The sequence below is a fragment of the Brassica rapa genome, chromosome A03, assembly GCF_000309985.2.
Source record: "Brassica rapa cultivar Chiifu-401-42 chromosome A03, CAAS_Brap_v3.01, whole genome shotgun sequence".
Classification (NCBI taxonomy): Eukaryota; Viridiplantae; Streptophyta; class Magnoliopsida; order Brassicales; family Brassicaceae; genus Brassica; species Brassica rapa.
This window is the reverse complement of record NC_024797.2, coordinates 14,563,736-14,586,193: the sequence shown is the minus strand read 5'-3', so window position 1 is coordinate 14,586,193 and position 22,458 is coordinate 14,563,736. Positions and strand designations below refer to the sequence as shown.

Here is a 22,458-nt window from a genome sequence, read left to right as displayed (position 1 = left end):
CCTCTAAATTAGTGGAAGATGAGTACCATTTGATTAAAAACCTGCAAAAGAGATAGATTAGTAAGAAATACATGAGACAAAACTGAAAAATTCATATAAAGTTTGGTGTTTTCAAATCAAAGAGATTAGAGAGAGGTTGGAGAGTTTTAGAATGATGAACATTACATTTTTGTTGCAGCCATTTGAGAGGAGGAGAGAGAATGTGTAAATTTTTCTTTATATAGGGAGACAAAAAATCCAATTAGATTAAATATTTTTGACTCAGACGACTTCCTGGACGACTTACATTTCAGTCGTCTGGTGAAGAAATTAAAACAGACGACTTACATGTAAGTCGTCCAGAAGAGTTTAATATTTTTAGCAGGAAATTAAATATTTTTAGCGGGAAATTAAATATTTTTAGCGGGAAACTAAAATAGAAGACTTTCCAGACGACTTACTTGTAAGTCGTCTGGACGACTGAATTATACGTCGTCAGGGTAAATTATTCAACAGACGACTGAAATATAAGTCGTCCACACCCTAAACATAACCCCTAAACTTAATTATCTAATTAAACACTTCATAAAACCAAATCAAACTTGAAAAGTGTTTACTATACACATAAATAAACACATATAGGTGAAAACTAATTTTTGAAAAAAATATTTTAGTTTTCCAAAATCTAACCCTAACAATACATACAATACTACAACATATGTTTGCCAAACTCCTAAACCAAAGTATTTCATGATTCACTACTTCCACTCATCTATCTTCAAAACAAATCAATTTTATCATATCTTAATTTATATCAGTTAAAACTGTTTATAATTACTTGATTTTTATTTTTTACGCATCAAAATATTTTTTTACAAGATTTATAAATTATTTTTAAAATAAACTGGTACCAGACGACTTACACTTCAGTCGTCCAGACGACTTACACTTCAGTCGTCGAGACGACTTCCAACATCTCAGACGACTCAGACGATTTACTAAGGCTATATTCGTAAAAATGGCTTCTGTTTTTTTGTTTGGTCACAAGGGGCTGAGCTGTAATTTCACTAGGCTTTTAGGTTAGTTTTGCATTTGATTCAAGTTTGGGTATATGTTTGGAATTAAAATCAAGTTGTGGGTTAGTTTTGGCAAAAACCCCTATTTTATTTGGTCGGATGCAGATAGCTTTTACCTCTGTTTCGATAATTTTAATACTTTAGAAAAGAAAAGAGGTTACAATACCAAAACAGACATTTCTGATCCGCAAACGGATAAGCTATCTCAAACGGATAATTGATCGTTACAATTTTGAAAGAGCCTAGGAGTCAAAAGTTCAGAACATAGTTGTAGAATGGATTTCTAGTTAATGATGGTATATACGTGGATATGCTTCAAAGAATATTATCACACTTGTTTAGAGAAAAAATCCAATGTTAAATGTGTTTGATTTAGAATAATTTAAGAATATGATTTATAGAAAAATGATTTCCGATATTATGTGAGTGAGGTTAAAACACATAAATATTATACGGGGATTAAAAAGTTACTAAACAAGTCTTTTGGACCTTCCAAATTTACGAGGATGGGAACATGAGTTGAAACAGCGGTGTACGAACCACACAGCTCCGGTCGGGATGTTACAACAGTAATGTAGCATTAATCAGAAGGGAAAATATACCGCAAAATGGACATACAAATTATGTAAAATTATTCTTTCCAACCGTTTAATATACAACATTGATCATAAGATATATATTTATGATCAATTCTTTTTACGTACGAAGTGAAAATGTGAAAAACACACAGATATTCACAACTCACCTCCCACCAGACTGTAGAGAGTTAGTAATCGAAGATCCACCGGTAGACAAGCTTGATTCACTAAATCCCACTTCTGGAATTCCCAACAATCTCTCGCTTCCACGCAAGTCCGACGGTGACAGATTTGGTAACATTACATCTCCCCTAAGATAATGTAGCACCTGTCTCATAGTTGGTCTATTCTCTGGATCAGACTGTGAGCACAACAAACCTAGCTTCAATACCATTTCGGTCTCTCCTACTTCATAATCATACCATAGATTTGGATCCTTGGCACCCAAGATGTTTCCGTCTATCCAAAACTGAAAAACCCAATCAACGAGAAACACCCTCTCACCACTCACGCTGTCCTGAACCTCGATAGGACGTCTCCCGCACGCCACTTCTAGTAAGAGCACCCCAAACGCAAAAACATCGGTAGCGGTTGTGGCCCGTCCTGTCCTGACGTGATCGGGGGCTAGATAGCCCCATGTTCCTGCGACGTTCGTGGTGTCAGGTTCCGTACCGTGACCACACAACCGAGCTAAACCGAAATCTCCAAGTCTCCCATTGTGCTCCGAGTCTAACAAGACGTTGCTGGATTTTACATCACGGTGAATCACCACTTGCTCCCAATCCTCGTGAAGAAAGAATAAGGCAGAGGCCACACCTTTAATGATCTTAATCCTCTGGTTCCAGTCGAGAGCTACCTCCGGACTACTGTGCAAATACTTGTCTAAACTTCCATTAGGCATGTAATCGTACACCAGAAGAAGATCATCCTTCCGGCGGCAATAACCCAAGAGAGGGACCAAGTTCCGATGACTCATTCGACCAATACTCGCGATCTCAGCGACAAACTCTTTCAACCCTTGCTGGGATTTGTTCGAGACTCTCTTCACGGCGATCTCCTTATTCGTCTTAGGCATAACACCTTTGTAAACGCTCCCAAAGCCCCCTCTTCCGAGAAGGCCCTTATCTTTGAACCCTTTGGTGGCGTAGTACAAGTCCTTGAACTTCATACGGTTCTTGGAGAACTCTGTTTCCCAATCTTCAATCTCCTCCGCGAACTTTCTCCTCCTCCTCAAGATGCAGCGCACGAGGCATATGGGGGAGCAAATAACCAACCAGGGGATGAGACAAAAGATGGTAAATAAAAGGAGGAAGACAAACATGAGGGCCAACCATGTCATCCAGCTCCTTTGCTTCACCTTTGGAAGTTTCGATAAGTCCAACAACGGAGCTTCTCTCTTTACTCGGAAACTCCACCCAAGAACAAAATGTTCCGACAAAATAGTACCGGTAGCAGACGAGAAACCTACGAACATATCTTGCAAAAGAACCGAGGATAGATCTCGGACAATAGATACAAGCGCTTTTTCAGGTTTTTCCTTTCTAAATGGAGCCATCGTTACGTTGATCCGATGGGTACGACCATCGTAATCGACCCAAACCTGCATTGGCTTACCACTCACCAAAGTCAGCTTCTTAAACTGATCATTATCGTACCAGTACCCAGCCGGTGAAGTTTTCACTGACTTCAAGCTATTGATATCGATTCCGACATGGTTGTTGTCGGGATCGTCTAAGGGATCTTGGACCGTGTCAAATTCAACAGCGAATACATGATGTGTATCATTACCGTTGTTTATGATGTTAGAGAGACCTAGGTCTTTGCTGGGAGCTGCAGTTGGGAGGCTAAAGTTAGGAGCAATGACGAAGGCCATGCCCTCAGCGCCAATGCCCGGGACTAAAGGGCGGATAACGAAGACAAAGGTTGTAGAAAAGGAAGAAACGGTGTCGTTTGGTGAATCTCTGAACCGGATTTGTTTACTATAGAAGGCGTGACCGCTGTCCGTGGTAGTAAAGTTGGTTAGCTTCAGGACACCTTTGGATGTGACGCTGGAAATTCCTTGGACGGATATGTCCCTCAACGGAGGATAGAAGCCATTGAAGGTGAACTCGAGGTTTTGGGATGAAGGTTGTAGGGATTGCGAGAGTATGCTGAAGAAGAAGAAGAAGAAGAAGAAGACGATGATGAGTAGTTTGAGGAACATTGCTCCCTATGTTTATTTTTTGTTTTTGCTTTGGTTTAGATAATTGTACATAATATTTATAAGGAGGAGATGCAACAACTTATGTGGACAGAGAGTGTGAGAACGTTCGTCGTTGATTTAGGAGTCAGCGGTAGGGTCTCGCCAAAAGACTTCGAGGGTCGTATGTGATGTTAATGTGAAGTTCTATCGACGTGAAGGTTTAAAACTAAACTGTACATAGTTAGATTTGATTCATGAAGATTTTATACTTTGTTCTAGCGATCAATAGTCTAAAACAATCAGCACGTATGAGCTTTGCCGTATTGGGTTTTATTTACGGGCCATCAATTATAAACTTACACCACCTACTTTCTTATACTTTTCGAATTCTGAAAAGAAAAACTTCTCAAATGTACACCTCTAAAATAGAGTAATATTATATCCTTACTATAAATATAGAAAAAAATTTCATTCATATATTTTATAGACATACCTTGGAGGTATATTTCTTCCTCTCTCTAAAATTCCATTTTCTTGTAATATTTTAAAGATAGCATGAAAAATGCTTTAAGGTGTGATATTAGCTAGATAATTCAATGTATTTTAATGTAAATGTAAATAAAAGTATTTTAATATTAAGCTTAGGTTAATAATGTATCCGTATTATCTATCATGCATATATACAATATAAATTTTATATATATTAATATTCCATAAATTAATAAACAATATAAAGTAATATATTTCTTTGGTCCTGACTTGGACCGATTCAAAATATGATACAAATCAATAAAATAGTAAAATAATAATTTTTTAAGAAAAATCATATGTAAATATATGGTCTCATTAAAAATAATAAATTAATAATTCAGTTATAGTTTATATAAGTACAACCAAAATTTTGTATTGTTTATTTATATTCACAATGGACTTCATTTGTATAAATTGTATGAAACATATTTCATATACATCAAAATAATATAATAAAACAATGTGTAACTCAAATTTTTAAAATTTAATTAATGTATATATGGAAAATTCAACTATTGTTTTATTATATTATAATACAAATTCTAAAATAAAAAAATATCTTAAAAGGAATTTTTTTTATAAATTAATAAATCTATAAATTTATAGAAAGTCATAATTCTAACATTATTAGTTTATAGAGTATTTATATTAGGCTTTGGCTGTCAAACTTTATGAAAATTCCTTTCTTTGCTTTCAAGGTTGTTTATGCAATAGAGTACTAGCTTCGATTGGATATAAACGCAAGAAATCAACAGTTTTGTAGTCATGTTGTCTTCTGCGGCAGCACCGTAACTAAGGTTTACAACCCGAGAGCTCCATACCAGTCCTCTCCATTTGTTGAATCAGTACTTGTTCCAAATTCAGTAAAAAATCTCCAAACACCGAGCAAATTAAAATACCAAGAAGACACAAATACACTTCAAAAAGACCAAACATGATAAAACCCAACACCGCAATGTCTCATTTATTTATAGTCCATTAAAGCACTATGCAACCTTTTGGCTCAAATATGGCTAGAAAACCGAAAACTCTCAAATTCTTATTAAAAATCATGATCTTGAGTATTCTAATTCTTCCACTAAACTAAAATAATCTGCTCCTAAATCATCTTCCATTTCATCCTCATCAACACCAACCAAAGACAAAACAGGTCTTCGACCATTTGATTCCCTCTTTTTGGAGTTGAAGATCCCATAATTTTCGCATGCTTCTTACTTGATTTAGCGTTTGTTAATAGATTATATCAGACGGCACAACTACTCTATTAACCAGAGGTCGGTTTAGTAACCTAAAGTTAACAATAAGACGAGAGGCATAGGGCAAAGGGGGATCTAGTGGCTACGGTAGAGAAGGTTCGACAGCAACGACAATAAACATGGCAAAGGCTGGCCACAGGACTGCAAGAAACACATCAGCTAACATTAGAGATGGCGAGTTACCGTAAAGGCGCCAAGCAAGGCAAGAAACCGGAGAGGCATAAAGCATGGCAAGGAAAAACAGAACAAAAACGAGATCCATGGAAAAAGGCGAGGAGAAATAAAGAAGTCCATGTCAGACCAACTTTCACGGCCAACGGTTCCCCAACACAAACCAAGCAGGAAGTGCTAGTACGAGGAGAAGAAAGAGTTGACTGGAAAATGGAGGAGAAACGGTGTTTTTATTTTAGTTTTATTTAATATTCAGTTTTCAAAGATTAATTTGGAAAACTTGTGCTCACTTCTTAAATAGATGATAGTCTTGGCAATAAAGTAGAAAGGGCTTCCTCAGAATCTGTCACACTGCCAAGAGAATTTGTCACACTGCCAAAAACTGCAAGTCTAAGATCACTTGGAACCCATATAAACCACAACAATGAAAAACAAATCCATAAAAGCAAAACAGAGTGACAACATTTTAAGAGAAAAGTAAACAAAAAGAGTTTCATAAACCCTGAAAGCTAATAGTACCACATATGGTTTCCTCTCTGAAACAGTGGTCTTCACTTGTCTTCCTTGCCAGACGTTGTTTGTTCTTCTGCTTCCTTAACAGCTCCATCTTTCTTGTCTCCAGATTGTGCGGTTTCTTCTGCAATTCCATGAAAATCATTTCATTACGTATATAACAAATATAACCACCAAAGTCCGAGAATATGTTTTCCAAGACTACTTAAATCTCAAATGCATAATGCTCTCAGCTTATCAATAAGATGTAACCAAAACGATCTTTAAAAATCCTTACCTTCATCATCACTGTCTTCAAACTCTTCCATGCCACCCATGCCTCCCATACCACCCATGCCGCCAAGTCCTTCAAGTCCACCCATACCGCCAAGTCCTTCAAGCCCAGCCATTCCACCCATTCCACCCATTCCACCCATTCCACCCAAGCTCTGCAAGAAGCAAGAACCGACCATGGAGTCATTTCTCAAAGCTAGATATATTATATATATATAGTAAGACAGACAACATCAGAAGCTAGAAACAAACCGAGAAATCCATTCCACCCATTCCTCCCATATCCATATCTCCGGCACCTGAATTAAGACAAAAAAGCACAAACAAGTTAACATAACTTTAGAGAGAGAGAGTACAGAAGAACAGATATATAAGCTTTTAAGATGAATGCTAACCAGCGTTGCCTTCATCGTCCTCATCTACCCACTTATCCCAATCCACCTTGACATAGTGCGGCGCTTTCCCTCCACGGATTAGCTTGTCCCACCTTTCCGGCTCTGCTTTCTCTATTATGCAGAAGATGCTTCTTTCTCCAATGTTGATTTTGCTTTCCTGAAAACGGAAGAAAGGTTTTAGAACCTTACAGGAGCCAACGGGTTAGTCTAAGAATCTCACCTCAACGTTGACTTTATCGTGAAGCTCGAGTTTAAGTTCGTAAACATGATTTTCAGGACCAGCTTTTGCAGAGAAATCGAAAACTCCTTCTGGGTCTAGATTAACTTTGGTCTCCTTCGAATCTGCTAATACTACTGTGAGGAAAATCTTGTCAGTGGTCTCGGCCCACTTCACTTCGGGATGACGACTGTAAACACACACGAGAAGCAATCACTTTCAAGAACCAAACACATAGGAAACATAACAAAAGAGAAAACACCAAACACATATACACATCTAAGACACCAAACACAGATAAGAAGTAACTATCATTTGAATCTACACTCACAACAGGAACTTCATTATTAACAATATGTCTGCAACTTCAGCAAAAGACCAAACGCATAGATAGCAAACTTAACAAAAGAAAACACACATCAAAGACACTAAACATGTAAGTAACTGTCAATTGATTCAATACCGTACGCTGAAACTTCATTAATACAAATTTTTAACATAAACTTAAAACCCAAAACCCTGAACCCAACTGCTCTAAGACTCGGGCTAAAAAAAAAAATCATATACAATTGATGGTAACAATGTAAAATTGTACATGGAAGTAATCGCTTTCAACACTAAATGCATAGGAAACATAACAAAAGAGAAAACAACAGACATATATACACACATCAGAGACCACCAACAAAGGTAAGTAACTGTCACTTGATTCAATACCGTAAACTGAAACCTCATTAACACAAACTTAAACCTTAAACCCAACTGCTCTAAGATTAAGGATTAAACAAAGACGAAATGGATGCACCAAATATTCATACAGAACTTCTGGACCCAATACAGTAAACCCTAGACCCAAATTAAAAACCTTAACTTTCTTCGTTCCCCAGGAACCCAGTGAAAGGGTAGCTTTGAATCCACCGATACTATAAAGAAACTCAGTTTACAAAACAAACCCATGAGGAAAAATGGTAACTTGAAGTGAGCGGCGAAGCAACAAAAACAATAAGCACACGAATCAATCCGAGAAGACGATTCGTTAAACGGAAGAGTGAGGGAGAGATCCAATGAAAGGAATATTGTTTACCTCATGTTTAGCGGAAGCTTGTAGAAGAAGAAGAAGAAGAAGAAGCCTAGAGAGAAGAGAGTAGAAACTCAGACGGTGACGCAAAGATTAGATTTTTAACTTCGTTTCTTCAATTGACAGAGAAAGACCTTCTCTTACCTAGATTGTGATTATCATGTACGAGCTAGTGTACAAAACATAAGGAGGGTCAGGTCAAATCAACGGTGATGATTAAAAGACCCAGCCTTTAAAGATTTAACGGTTAAGATGAATGGTTTCAGTTTAGGGTTTGAGTGGACTGGTTTCTGAAAGCACTACTGAGTACTGAGCTACTTTATTTAGGCCAAAATTTCAGGTTACTTTCAAATAAAACAGAATAAAAATTAAATTTTAATGTAAGATTAGGGAGATTTTTACTGATTAGGAATTCAGGAGGTTTTTGGGTTATAAATCATTTCACTGAACTTTATTTTATAGAAAAACACCTTCAATAACATTTCTAATGAATAATAATACTCTATTTATCACTTTAAAATAAATGTCCAATTATGTTCTATTTTTTAATTTATAATAGAGTAAAAATGAATTTACTGCATAAATATAATAGCTCATTTATTTTTGTTCATCAATCTATTTATCCATTAAAATAGAAGATCATTAGAATATAACTTAACATTTTCATTGAATTATTAATTTTAAAGAAAAAGTAACCATCATAAATGGTTTAAGATCAAATAGACATTATCCATGGATACTCTATGTATAAAATATAATAGATCGATCATGAAAAAAAAACACATATACAAAACAAGTTAAATAGGCTAAATCCATTTTCAGAATAAAAGAAATGAGACGAATCAGTTGATGAATGAACGGCCCAAATAATATGTAAAAATCGTTTTTGGAGAAAATTATCAATGGCAAAAAAATGTCAATTGTACATGTACAATCTGTTTTGATATTTCTAATTGACATTTCAGTTTATTACTTTGGTCGCATATGTTAGTATAATTTTCTTACAAATACTTATTAATTTATGTCTTATTAATTCAAAATCCAGTATTATAATTTATTATTTATGTTTTTAAGAAGTTTAAATAAAACATCAAATTATTTATACAGTTAAAACTTAAAATTTTAATAATGTTGAAATTATGATAACTTATTAATTTATAGCAAAAATTTACTTCGCAAATAATAGTATAGATAGATAGATATTGATCTAGTGAATCTGATCATGGTTCTTTTTAAGTTTGGTTACCTGATACTTTTGAACTAAAACCATCAATATCCAAAAAAATATTTATTTGGACAAGCTTATTTAGACGTGGATAACCCATTCGATACCCACAAAAAGTTTAAAACTGTAATTTCCTAAATTTTATAATATATAATTCAGGAGTTTTAATCACTACGTCAATTAGTTATACCACTTACCAGTGAGTAAAAGTAAAGGAAGTTTATTAGTTTATGGTATTGTATAACTGATTTTGAAATCCAACCAAATTCTTGTTTGCTAAGAACGATCACTGATTTTGATATTCTTGTCAAGATATGGTTTAATTCAATTTATCATTTCCTAGTCATACGTAGCCAAATGTAGATGGTAGATTAACGACCTGTTGTGACTTGTGACCACTGACCAAGAAAATAATAGAACAGGGTCAAATTTTATATTTACAAAACGTAGTTATAATGGAGGGTCCTTCAAATGTTAATCATGTAATCTGCACAAAATCCCAAAAGACTAAAAATTTGATTCTTTGTGCGGAAACAGAAGATGTGTCTCGACACATTCTAACATCACAGACTATCTGCATGCTCGGGATGCTAGACTTGCACGGACTCGTAATGGACTAACCGAATCCCTTTTGCTGATTCTGTAGCTACGGATGATCGAACATTCACCACGGTTATCTCCCAGAGTTGAGATTAGGTCTTTAAGATCTGCCTGATTAAATAAAGTAAGCAAGAAGTATGTTTGTATCCTTAAAATATCCGAACCTCTATACATACGCATGTATTAGATTATACAGCGAATGTTTTTAGCTTCTTATGTTGAGAAAGAAAATGAATTAGACAATAAACCGAACAACACTCTTTTCTCTCTTCTGTACATAAATTTTTATAAATTAAAGAAAGGACCAAAATGAGATTAAAAACCAACAAATCTCTCTCCTCTCACTCTGTCTCTTCTACATAAAGTAGCTCAAGGACGTCTTCTTCCTTGATCCTCCTTCTCCATACAGCTCGTTCCATTGCTGAAGCTCGTTCATGTTCGATGAGTCCGTAGACACACTAGCACATACCTATACATGTATTAAAGATCATTTAGTCCTTTTTCCATCTATATAAACACAATGCACACAAAACAATTGTTATTTTTCGAGCTACCTGTTCATGTGCAGCCTTGAAATCTGCCATCGTCAGTGAACGGATGTCTGTGCAGCTATACAATGGAGGCGTTGGACGGTTCTCAGCCTCAGCTGCAGTTTTTTCCTAAAGTCAAAACAACAGTCAGTATATAGATAAGGATGAGTTGATGAGTTTTGCAAGTAAATGTCAATGTTCAAAAAAACGCTAGGCATTTGGTGTTGTATAAAGGATTATTGTTTAGGCGGACGCCTATAACAATTTTTCTAAAAACGTTATTTCGTTCAAGTCTGATTTGCCGGCACTGATGTTTAGAACAGTGGTAAATGCACTAAGTTGGAAACCTAACCTTCTTTTCTTTCTCCAGTATCTCTCGAATTGGAAGATGCGCCGCAGTTACACAAAGATTCTGCAACCAAATGAGAGAATGTGAGCTTTAACAAAGCCAAGGAGATTGAGACTCAATGAGAGAGATGAGTACAGACCTTTAAGTCACTTCCTGAGTAGCCATCTGTCATATTAGCAATCGCTTCTAAATCAACATCAGGTGCTATTTCTTCTTTAGAAAGAATAACGCTCAAGATCTTTGATCTGTTCGTCGCATCTGGAAGATTCACCATCAATCTGCAACATAGAAGTATGAACTCAGCAATAGTTACAAAATGAGGAATCATCTTTCATAAGAGACACACAATGTAGGTTTACCTCCGGGGAAGCCGTCTGATAACTGCTTCGTCGAGGTCAAATGGTCTGTTGGTAGCAGCGAGTACCAGAACTCGTTCTCTATCCTTCGTTCTTAAACCGTCCCAGTTTACCATAAACTCGTTCTTCATCTTACGCATAGCTTCATGTTCCCCTGGATTCTCACGTCTTCCCAACATGCTATCCACCTAATAATAATGTTTTTTCAGCAATCATCAGAGAGATTAAGATAATACATAAACGCTTAGTCTAAAGAAGAGGCAAAACAGAACATACCTCATCAACAAAAATGACACTTGGAGCGATCTTGCTTGCTAAAGAGAAGACAGCTTTCACATACTTCTCTCCCTCACCAAACCACTGCAAAGCATCCATAATATCACATGGTCAATAATCTACTCTATTAAACTAGTCATTCTATAAAATCTAATGTACAAAGTTATTGTAGTTGCACCAACTCATTAGTAATTTAACAAATTAAACTAAATATATATGCACTAAAGATTATTTCTGTCTTTGTTAACATATAAATAGTACAATTTCATCTATTCTGTTACCAACTATAAAATGTTGAAATTTAAATCGTAAGCAAACATAATTTAAATATGATACTAAAAAAAAAAAAATATATATATATATATATATATATTCACGCGGATCAGACTAGTTATTTTCAAAAGAAAGCATAGACAAAGATTCAGACCACTGTTGGAGAGTTACCTTTGAAGTAATGCTGGACATTGAGATATTAATGAAGTTTGCGCCAGCTTCAGTAGCTACTGCCTTTGCCAGCATCGTCTTCCCAGTACCAGGAGGTCCAAACAACAGGATACCTTTCGTAGGCTGCAGTAAAACGGAATTTACATATTAAACTTCCAGAAAAAAAGAGAGAAACAAACATAACTGCAAATGTAAAGCGATGAAAGGTACCTTAGTTAGCTGGCCTTTGTCAAATAACTCAGGTCTTTGAAGAGGAAGCATCACCAACTCCTTCAGTGTGTCTTTCACATTCTCTAGAGCCCCAATATCATCAAAGGACACACCTATATCGCTAGGGGGAATGACATCTGATAAGAGTTTTTTCTCAAATTCGTTCTCTGTCACAACATCCTGAAACAGCATAGCAAAGAACAACTCTTAGATCCGTAACTTACTAACTTAGAAGAAAAGATATGAAGTTCCATAATAATACCTTGAGGGATTTCTTCAGACTCTTGTTTTCATCTTGAACGCCATGTAACATCTGCAGGCCATATGTAATGCTGCAACACATGCCAAAGTGTTATTTGCAAAATCTAAGCTGGATTTTAGCTACAGTGTTTCAGTATAAACAAGGATGCTTACCTTTCTGCTGAGATAACAAGCTTGTTGTCTTTAACTGTAGGTTCTGCGCAGTTCATAAGATGGTGGCTCAAAGCCCAGCCAACCACTTTCTCAACACCTAGAACACATACATCAGTAATTGTTTAGTACCAAGGAGTAGGATCAAATCATAAAAAAATAAGGTATATTAAGTGGCCTACTTTCAGATGGAAGGGTTTGATCTTTGATGGACAAGGTTCCAAGGTCAGGACAATCCAGACGATTTTTAGTGAGGACCTGTGGGAATTTATTAACAAAAAACATTAACAAAAAAAAAGAAGAAGCTAGGAACGGTTAGATAGCTGAAGGACTTGTTGAGAAGATACTCACAGATAGGATGCTTGTTATATTAGCCTGAACCTTCAAAAGCTCTGTGTCACGGTCCAGCTTCTCCTTCCAATCCGAGAGCAAAGCCTCATCCTATTATGTCTTGAGAGCATAAGATAATGAAAACAAAAAATAACAAATGTACCAAAGTAAGAAGAAGGTTCAGACCTGAGGCAACTGGATGGCGACTTTGTTAGGAAACAGCCGAGTTATTTGTTTCATTGATTTAGGCGTTTCTTTGCTCCTATCATGCAGTTTACTAAAATTATCCTGCAAGATGATCTCAAAATCAGTTTCAACCTCTCAAAAAGATACAAAGCGAAGTTAAGTTAGGTCCATACCGGGAATGCAAGGTCTAGTAATGCTGTCTGGTTGCCCCCAAACTTGGTAAACAAGAAACCTCCAGGATGGGACTGAAAAAATAACAATAAAAATTTAGTTAACTGTACAGATAAAACAAAGTAGAAGCACAGAAGATTTTAAATGAGTTTCCTACTTTCTCTTTTCGGCTGTCCAACTGGGTTTGTGAGGCCATGACAACAATATTTTCCGGTAAATTCTCAAACTTGCTCTTCAAGGTTGCATACACATCACTGTTCCCAACAAGAGACTTCTCAATATCTTTCAGGAACAGTATTAATGACCCTCCTTCACTCTCACTAAGTGCGACCTATAATATGAGTCAAGTGGTCAACAAGTAGATAGAGTAGTAGTACTCCACATGACTTAAGAGAGTAAAGTATACCTCAAAGACTTCATTAACGGCGAGTTTGTCAGCATCATCACTGGAAGAACCATCTAACCGAAGTGAGGTAGCTGCAAACACAGAATGATATTAGTAAAAATAATATGTTCTTTAATGGGCCAAAGTTGGAAATAGCATACCAGCACAGAAAAAGCCATGGTCTTCTTCACACAGGCCACCAAGATCATTGCCATCTGGTACAGGCCTATCGAATCTAATCCCCACTTTTGATGAGCAGTTGTCTTCAAATGCAAGGAGTACTTTTCCCTGGAAACCAATGCTCGGTCCCCTATTAATCAAATACCAAAGAGAAGTGTTAGCACTGAGTTTTGAATCTGTGAAAGACTTCGAAAAAATCGTAAACAATACCTAAGGGGTGGGCCTTGAAGAGAAGAAATAGCAGAAGATGAAGGACCTACATACTTTACTCGGTCACCTAAAAATGAGAAAAACGCAGGTTCAGTAACAGATGAAGATTGGTACACCAAAGAATGTTAAAAGCAACATGCCTGCTTTAAATATGTAACTTTTAGAAGTTGCTGTTGACACTTCTTGCTTTGGTAAAGCTTGGGAACTCAATGTTGAGCCACCTGTTATATCAGCGTCTACACTTGAAGTTGGTTTCTTATGCTGCAATGCTTGTGCGGCCTGAACAGCTCGCTTAGCAAGCATAGAGAGCCTTTCACGCCTAGAACCGTCTTTAGAAGATTCGGCTTCCTTTGCGGGTGATCCCTATAGCCATCCAGAAACAACACAAATCAATGACAGATAAACACTACTGTGACAGATATAACATCTTAAGCTATTTGGGAACAAAAGTCAGTAATACCGCTTAATACAAACTTGACATTGAAATATTTTAATAACTAGATGAAGACCCGGACTAATATGCATCCAACTTTTAAAAAAACATTTAAAAAATCTTAAATTAGATATAAATTATAGTTAATATTATAAATTATCTAATCTAGACAATTGATGTATTAAATTCTGTTTTTTTATTTAAAAGTGTAGCTTTTGGATCAAAAATCTTCTATCCAATAATAACCAACTTGACATGAAATATTTTAACAACTAAAACAACTTTAAAGAGAAAGTAAAGGGAAGAAGGGAATATTACCCCGGGCAACAAAAGAGAGTCAACGATCATCAATTTGGCCCCAAACCTTTTTGCAAGCGCTTTCGCCAACATTTCCTGATATATCTCAGATCCTAAATACAATTCATAAGGTGAAACGTTGTTAGAATAATAGGCATCTCAAACCAAGTACTAATAGTAAAGCCTCATTACCTGCTGGTCCAGAGAGCAAGATACGCGGACATGTAGTAGACAAGTCTGATGCATACTTTGCAAACTTACTTCCACCCTCCATATGGACATACATCGACGCTATCAAAACATCCTTTGTCGTAGCACTGAGGAAAAATTCAGAAATTGTTTAGGCTATAAATCATCAAAACCATCAAAACGCAAATATATGGTAGAGATATAACATAATGTATATAGCAGCCAGACCTTAGAAAATATGGGAAGTCCTCCAAAGAAACATCTATATCTTGACCACTGAGTACTCCTTCTCGCAGGCTATCATTAAACGCCTGGCGTCTAGTTGATATGGTAGATGAAAGATCATATTCCTTAAGGAGTTCTCGCACTTCTCTTCTCTCATCCAGCAGTTTGGAGATGCCCCTTATATCAACTGAAGAAGGTTCCCCGAGGAGGCGCAAGATTGGTCTAATCTCATAACCAGAACCAGGAGCATTTCCATCAGCAGCTTCTTGAAAAGGATCCAATCCACTCCCATCGGCATTCAGATTCTCGTTAGCATCAGCAGTTTTCTCCACAGAAGCAATATCAGCATGATCATTGTTACTATCAGCATCGTTCATCTCGGTATCTGAGACGCAATCGTTGCAGCTGGAAGGTACCACAGGAGCCTCCTGATTTTGCTGCTTTTTAGCAGATTTAGCAATTGGTGGTAGGAGATGGAAGTTGCGGTACTTTGACAGAGATGCTAGTATAGAGGCTCCATCAGCAGCTGAGGAGTCTCCTGCTCTTGTCTCAACGTGGACTCCTTTCAGAGGTGCACCTCTAGCTTCACATACACTCACTGAAGAAGCTCTATCAGGAGCAGCAGCTAGATTTTCATCTTTAAGAGGTTGAAATATCTAGAAATCCGTTAAAGAAAAGTTACCCAGAAACCATTGAATTTTTTTATATGCCCTATCGGCTGATTCGAGTGGACTGATTACCACACTACCTGATCTGCCTACCCGAGTTTGGAATGTCTTGACAAGAACATTATAGATAGCATAAAAGCGAATATAATAAATTTTCACACAACTTTATAAAGGATACGTAAGCATGTCTGCCAAAATTGGTGAAGATGACCTCGTCACCACCACGAAGATGAACACAAGTACTTTTCTGGTAACACTTGCCATTCACCTGAACGACAACTCCATTCCCTGTTATCTCCAATGTTGCAACAGATGGACCTCCGTGCTGCACAATCATTATGTAAGAAAAAAAGAGACTGAGATAAAAAAAAAAAAAAGGGGGAACTAAGATGTCCTTACATCAGACTGCTTCAGCTCACACAGGGTGCTGGGCATAGATTGGTCTTTGATAGATAAATCACATCCTCGGCGTCCAACAGTAAACACAGGGCCCCTCATGATACGGTGTGGGTTCTGAAATTACAGAGAAACAAGCATTGGGACAGTTAGAAACAGAAGTATCGTAGTCCAGAAAAAAAAAGTATAAAAAGAGTCCCAAACATAACAACAGACTTCTGTCCGAAAAAAAATAAAAGAACCAGACATGAAGACAACTAAACTCGTTCGGCAAGAACTGAAAGACCAAACTTTTACTCAAAATATTACACGAACTACATACTGCTAAACTTTTACTGGCAGACTTGTAGACCAGAAAAGTCTCAGACAAAACAACATACTTCTGTCGGAAAAAATATAAAAGAACCGGACATGCAGAAAATTGAACTGAAAGACCAAAACTTTACTAAAATTATTACACGAACTGCACACTGCTAAACCGTAAAGACCAGTAGATCAAAAAAAAAAACAATCACGAAGAAACTAAACTTGACACACCTGAGAATACTGAGAAAGTAGCTTCGCCCATGGAGCCTTAGCTCGCTTCTTCCCGGCCTTCGACTTCTCACCATCCGCCACCACTTCACCTAAATCCACAATTAAAACATTCGAAAAGGATAATTCTTTCTTAAACAGACAAAAGCATGAGACCGAACATCAAACCTGCTATTGCAGGTGTCGCCAAGACATCAGCTTCAGGGTTAGCGTCGGCTTCAGGAGAGATCTCCATCACAGGCACATCAGTCAAAACAGGCTTCTCCGCATCCACACCTTGCGGATCAGAGGATCCAAGCTCCGGCTCCCCAGACTCCGATCCAGGATCCGAAACCGGCCCTTGATTCTCAACCGGAACCTCGCTCGCCGACGAAGACCCCGCCGGTTCCGCCGCCGCCGCCTAGGTTATCAAAACATCAGATTCGAAATTAAAAAAAAACAAAAAAAAAAAAACTCAGATTCGGAACAAGAGCTACGTACAGATTCAATAGCAGCATCGATCTTGACCTTAGATCGCTTGGTGGGGCGAGGAGATGACGACGACGGTTCAGGGGAGGAAGAAGAAGAACAGAAACGCTTGGAAGCGGATGAGCTGCGTCTCGTCTCAACCATATCTCACGATTTTTTCTCAACCTCTCTTGTTCCCGATAGAGAGAAAGGAGAAGGATAGAGACGAAATCGAGAAAATAAAAATAATCAGAGAGACTTCGTGTAAATGATTACTCCTAAGGTCAATTTATATAACCTGCAGCTTTATTCTATGTATTATTATGTGTTTGTGCGTTAAATTACATTACTGGTCAAATATAAAAATAACTTGACCGTCTTATATCCACATTTTAAATTTAATGTTTTCCATTCCTATATATACACGTTCAATTATCATTTCAATGTAAGAGAAAAATTTAAAACTTATTCCATATTCATTTTGTGTGGTTGGTGTTGTATATCTGTTTTTCCAATTAAATAAACGTCGTTTTAATAAAATAATAAGGCTAAAGTGTAGCTCAACAGTTTTACGAATTTTAAGTATAGCTAATTTGTTGACAGAAAAAAAGTATAACTGATTTTAGTTCGAAAAATCCATATGATAGTTTTTTTAGTTTATTTTCGCAAAAATAGTTTTTAATGAAAAAAATAATCAAAATAAATTTTATTAAAAAATAAAAAACTTTAGGATTAACTAATTTAAACTTAAAATTTATAGTTAATTGGTGGGGTTTTGGGATATGGTTTCAAATTTAAAAAAATAAAAATTTCAAATTTTAAAATAAAAAAAAGAGTATTTTGATCATTTGTATGATTATTTTGTGACAAAAACTTAAAATGAATTATTTGAAAGAATTATATTTTTAGTTAAATATTTTAAATTATAAGTTAATATTATTATAAATTTACTGTTTAAAGTAGTCGATGGCTATGATTTCTACATCACAAAGTCATTACAAATCGGGTAGTATGGTAATTGTATTTTTATAATGGATTTTTTTTTTATTATTTACTTATAGAAACTAATAATTCGCTTTTTACTAGTTTCTTCAAGAAGAAACGGAGAGTTAGATCCACCTGTGCAATACGTTGCATTTATTTAGACAGATAAGAAGGTAAGATTCTTCTACTTGCTTTTTCTGGAGATTGACTCCACTAAGTCAAACCTTTTTACTTTACCACATAAACACAATGAATCAGTGTAGTCAAAACTTTTTCTTTTAATCTATCTAAGCATACTAGACCATTATATAAACATAGATACACGTATTTTTTTTTTCCATCAGAAATTTTATTTAAAATAAGGGCCAAGCCCAACCATTACACAGCCCAAACCACAAGGGACAACCCAACTCCACACAAACAAAGGCCCAAAAGCCCAAAAGAAAACGGAAACCCTAACTCCCAAAACGGAGGCGCATCACTCACGCTCAACCGCTTCGAACCACGCCGGAAACCGCAACAATCGAGACCCCGGTGCCATCTCCCATGATCTAACCACCGGTACACCCACAAGCTCAATAGCTCCACCATCTTCACCGCTAACACCCTCAAGACAGCGATTCTAAACTCGGATAGCATCAATCGCAGAGGAGAGCTAATCCGTCACAATTAAAACACCACCACCGACTAGAAAGCGTAGCGCAAACCATCACCCAGTTACCACCGGGGAGCGTCTATCATCCTCCGACGAGAGCTCCACCGGCCAAACCAACCCGACATCGCTAGAGACTAAAAGATAAACCTAAAAAACGGATATAAAAAGACCACTTAGCCGGCGGCGCAAGGCACAGAGCAACCTTCACGCCCCGGAGACAAGAGCCGGCGACAGCGGAGCAAAGGAAGCCTCCGCCTCCCGGTGACAAAGTCGGCGTCGATGGAGCTCTATAAGCCTCCACCTCCCGGAAAACTAATACTACTCGAAACTACCGGCTTCACCACCCCCATCCTCCACCCACTCGCGTCGTTGCTCCAAATCCACCGGGTCGCCCCCGGAGGTGACGACAACGGACAAGGCCCGGACCAGCGCTCCGACAAGGCGATAGGGGGAGGACAAGTATGAGAAGCCGAAGAAAAGCACTTGGTGAAAGATCAAAGGGCTCCCGCACCGGCACGCGCGCTCACGCGCCGGCCGGACGTCGGAAACCACAACCCGATCTGCTTTCTCTCTCTAACATAGATACACGTATTTTGAATGGTTTTTTTAACTGACATTCAATGTTGAAATATGTATATATACTTTGTTACGTGTAAATAGGTTTGAAGGCGTAACCGATAAGAAAGAAAAAAAAAGTAAAAATTATGTGGATTGTTGGGAGAAAATCTCAGCCAAGCTCTACTCTTTTTGAAAACATTTAGCTGAAATAAAAAGTCAACTGTAAGTCACACATTGATTTGGAATTTCAGTGGGTAAAATAAGTAACGTTTGACCAATGACCAGTTACACGAACTCGTGAAGAATCTTTTATAGACGGGAAAGAACCGAACAGGTTCACTACTACACACGTCTCGATGAACACCACTTGGGGTCTGGGCTCGTCTAACTGTTGTTGTTGTGTTAGGCACGTGTGCGTGTATACATCCATTGATCCATGCATGTTACATCACGTGACCTTTTGTAAATTCGTTTTTTTTTTGTCGTAAGATGTTAATTATTATACCACATTTCTGAGTTTTGACAGACGATACAAATTTGAACTAGTGGCAGAAATAAAAAAATAACAAAATACAAGAACAACTACGCACAGTTAAACAAAAAAAACGCTACAAACAACAAAGTAATAGACCAAAGCAACAAAGCACAATGATAACATGATTGATAATGAGACGGGCTCAGACCCACCAACTCGGAAACTAGACGAATAAACTCGGAAAAAGACCCTTTAACCTTGAATACTATGGTTTCTATAGCTCTAGCCCAAAGCAGGCGAGATAATTGAACTCACCAGTGGTACAAGGAAAAGTTGTAAGCCTACAATGTCGTTGTTCAGCCGTTTAAGCCGGAAATTACCTCATCCATAGTCCACCTAGTGTTTAAGGGTCAGTGCGGAAACCAACACACGACCGTATGCACCCATATAACCACAACCCTTATAAAGAAGACATATCAGAAACGGAGAATCCTCCTGAGGAGACAAAACTATAGCCAAAATCTGAAACTTGTTGTCCACTAACGCACCAAGTGACCCACTTGAACCGTAACTGACCACAAGCTAAGAACACAAAGCTGCTGAGATTATTTGAGAAGAGTGAAGAACGCAGCATGCCACTATCACCGACCAATATTCGATCTGAGAAGTGTCGAGCAATGACCGGAGAAAAAGACTGAGCAATAGCGAACCGGAGTAGCTCAAGCACCAACCCGCTACAACCGGGGAACACGGAGAGGCGGACCACGCCTCCGCCACAAAAGAAGCTCCACATGCTGCAACCACCAGAGAACACATTGCCAAAACCATAAAGAAAGCAAAGAGACACATAACCTACCAAAATCCGGTGAAGCAAGAGCCCCAACTCCACACGACAACTCGCACGACACACATACGCAACACCGAAGACCGAAAATTGTCATTTCAATATCTTTATATTTCATTTGTGAAACACTTTTAAAATATTTACATATATATTCATATGCACATTGAAGTGAGTACCTATATAACTAAATATTCACCGTAAGTGATGATTCTAATTCAGACGCAATATACAATATTATTATTTTTAATTCTTCATTCACCATTAATCTAATTGTAATGAAATGATTTGTCTTTATAATTTTTTTTTGTTTTTCTTAACAATTATCTAGATTTAATTTTATTATGAATGCGTTTAGAAATTATAATGTAAAACGATTGGTTGACATCAGGATTGTCTAAAATTTTGATAACATGAAACCAAACAAATACTAATTAGTTTTGGTTTATCACCAAAAAACCAAAAATCCTCAACCATTTTAACCGAACAAACAAAAATAAATATGAATTTAGAAATTAGTTATATAATAAGATATTAAAACCTGAAAAACCAACCCAAAGCCGAAGTAAGACATAATGTCTTAACATCTTAAAAATAACAAAATTAATAACCTCATCTTACGCAAGGGGAGGATTACTACCTAGTTGACTTTTATAACATAAACCTTTTTGGTGTAAATGAAAAAAACAATTCATAAACCAGGAGAATAAATAAAGTAAAAAAAGAAGTATTGTGGTAGCCAACTAAACTTTAACTAGTAACTAACCATAAGATTGGGAAAAATATCAATAAATTTTGGTTCGATTCATTATCTATTTTGACTCAAATAAAAAAAATCTAAATATCTGTAATTTTACGAAGTAAAGCAAATATTAATATGTAATATCAGTAAAAAATAAAATAAATCACAAATACTAATATTTTTAAGAAAGATATGAAATATGATATGTTATATACATATATATATAAATAATCATATAAATATAATATTTTATATAAGTTTTACAATATTATATTTATTATATTAGTTATTATAATTTTAAAAAGTAAAGAAATTTATATTTTTGTAATAAAATATTATTATTTTATCTTTATTTTAGGATTATTTATTTATTGTAATTTTATTTATACTAATCGAATCGGATATATGTTAAAAATACAAAAAAAATTCTAGATATTCTAGACACAGGATATTCGAATAGCTATGGATCAAATATAATCGAATAGTTGGTTATTCAAACAAAATGGATTAGATCGCGAAAACCTCAAAAAACTCATATATTTGATCCGAGCCGAGCCCTCTTTAGCCTTTTTTTTTTTTTGTCAACCCCTGTTTAACCATATCCAACATGGTGAATTCGTTTTTCCTATTTATGTTCCCTTTTGTTTTCAACTTTTTTTCTATTTATAAGAAAAAAAACTACTACAGTATTTCTGTTGCACGAAAAAAGAACTACGGTAATATTAACGAGTTGACTTTTCAACGCGCTCCGATATCTCGATCCATGTTGCATCAACGGTCAGGACCATATATAACAAGTCACATACCCTGATATATCGCCACGTGTGACAAACACTACACTAACACACAACCACAACCGACACAACCGAGTAAAAAATCAGACAACTTAAAGTTACTAACAG

The 22,458-nt window shown here is 36.5% G+C and overlaps 3 protein-coding genes across 5 annotated transcripts; all 3 read right to left on the bottom strand.

Annotated features, from left to right (window-relative positions):
* Positions 1 to 1,654: 1,654 nt before the first annotated feature.
* Positions 1,655 to 6,277, bottom strand: LOC103858763 (L-type lectin-domain containing receptor kinase IV.4). Its single transcript, XM_009136184.3, has 2 exons — positions 6,064 to 6,277; positions 1,655 to 5,976 (listed from the first exon to the last, which is right to left on the bottom strand). Exon 2 carries the CDS (start codon positions 3,834 to 3,836, stop codon positions 1,797 to 1,799), a length of 2,040 nt encoding a protein of 679 aa, XP_009134432.1. The 5' UTR covers positions 3,837 to 5,976; positions 6,064 to 6,277; the 3' UTR covers positions 1,655 to 1,796.
* On the bottom strand, positions 6,091 to 8,437 carry LOC103858762 (co-chaperone protein p23-1). Of its 3 annotated transcripts, XM_033286205.1 has the most exons (7): positions 8,037 to 8,214; positions 7,175 to 7,361; positions 6,955 to 7,111; positions 6,812 to 6,858; positions 6,690 to 6,714; positions 6,564 to 6,635; positions 6,091 to 6,410 (listed from the first exon to the last, which is right to left on the bottom strand). In XM_033286205.1, exons 1-7 carry the CDS (start codon positions 8,126 to 8,128, stop codon positions 6,325 to 6,327), a joined length of 666 nt encoding a protein of 221 aa, XP_033142096.1. In that variant the 5' UTR covers positions 8,129 to 8,214; the 3' UTR covers positions 6,091 to 6,324. The 3 variants fall into 3 exon arrangements, with proteins under 3 accessions (XP_033142096.1, XP_009134431.1, XP_009134430.1); XM_009136183.3 differs by lacking the exon at positions 8,037 to 8,214 and adding an exon at positions 8,256 to 8,437 and having other exon boundaries at positions 6,564 to 6,714; XM_009136182.3 differs by having other exon boundaries at positions 6,564 to 6,714; positions 8,037 to 8,201.
* A 1,757-nt stretch (positions 8,438 to 10,194) lies between these two features.
* LOC103858761 lies at positions 10,195 to 17,595 on the bottom strand. The gene is made up of 27 exons (XM_009136181.3): positions 17,335 to 17,595; positions 17,023 to 17,254; positions 16,858 to 16,946; positions 16,324 to 16,437; positions 16,103 to 16,249; positions 15,260 to 15,912; positions 15,035 to 15,159; positions 14,864 to 14,955; positions 14,253 to 14,475; positions 14,113 to 14,179; positions 13,884 to 14,032; positions 13,744 to 13,814; positions 13,495 to 13,668; positions 13,340 to 13,411; positions 13,167 to 13,268; positions 13,002 to 13,091; positions 12,833 to 12,908; positions 12,654 to 12,750; positions 12,502 to 12,571; positions 12,240 to 12,419; positions 12,030 to 12,152; positions 11,586 to 11,669; positions 11,313 to 11,497; positions 11,093 to 11,231; positions 10,957 to 11,016; positions 10,629 to 10,733; positions 10,195 to 10,543 (listed from the first exon to the last, which is right to left on the bottom strand). Exons 1-27 carry the CDS (start codon positions 17,464 to 17,466, stop codon positions 10,430 to 10,432), a joined length of 3,765 nt encoding a protein of 1,254 aa, XP_009134429.1. The 5' UTR covers positions 17,467 to 17,595; the 3' UTR covers positions 10,195 to 10,429.
* Between the last annotated feature and the right edge of the window lie 4,863 nt (positions 17,596 to 22,458).

Bases quoted from the DNA above. Each gene is read 5' to 3' on its own strand.
- LOC103858762 (XM_009136182.3), bottom strand. From the start codon at position 8,128: ATGGGTTTGTTTTGTAAACTGAGTTTCTTTATAGTATCGGTGGATTCA. The intron at 7,362-8,036 runs GTTTTTAATTTG...GTGTGTTTACAG, and splicing joins GGGGAACGAAGAAAGTTAAG to TCGTCATCCCGAAGTGAAGT. The intron at 6,411-6,563 runs GTAAGGATTTTT...ATGGAATTGCAG, and splicing joins TGAAGACAGTGATGATGAAG to AAGAAACCGCACAATCTGGA.
- LOC103858761 (XM_009136181.3), bottom strand. From the start codon at position 17,466: ATGGTTGAGACGAGACGCAGCTCATCCGCTTCCAAGCGTTTCTGTTCT. The intron at 13,269-13,339 runs GTATGGACCTAA...ATCATCTTGCAG, and splicing joins TACTAGACCTTGCATTCCCG to GATAATTTTAGTAAACTGCA. The intron at 12,751-12,832 runs GTAGGCCACTTA...TATGTGTTCTAG, and splicing joins TCAAACCCTTCCATCTGAAA to GTGTTGAGAAAGTGGTTGGC.
- LOC103858763 (XM_009136184.3), bottom strand. From the start codon at position 3,836: ATGTTCCTCAAACTACTCATCATCGTCTTCTTCTTCTTCTTCTTCTTC.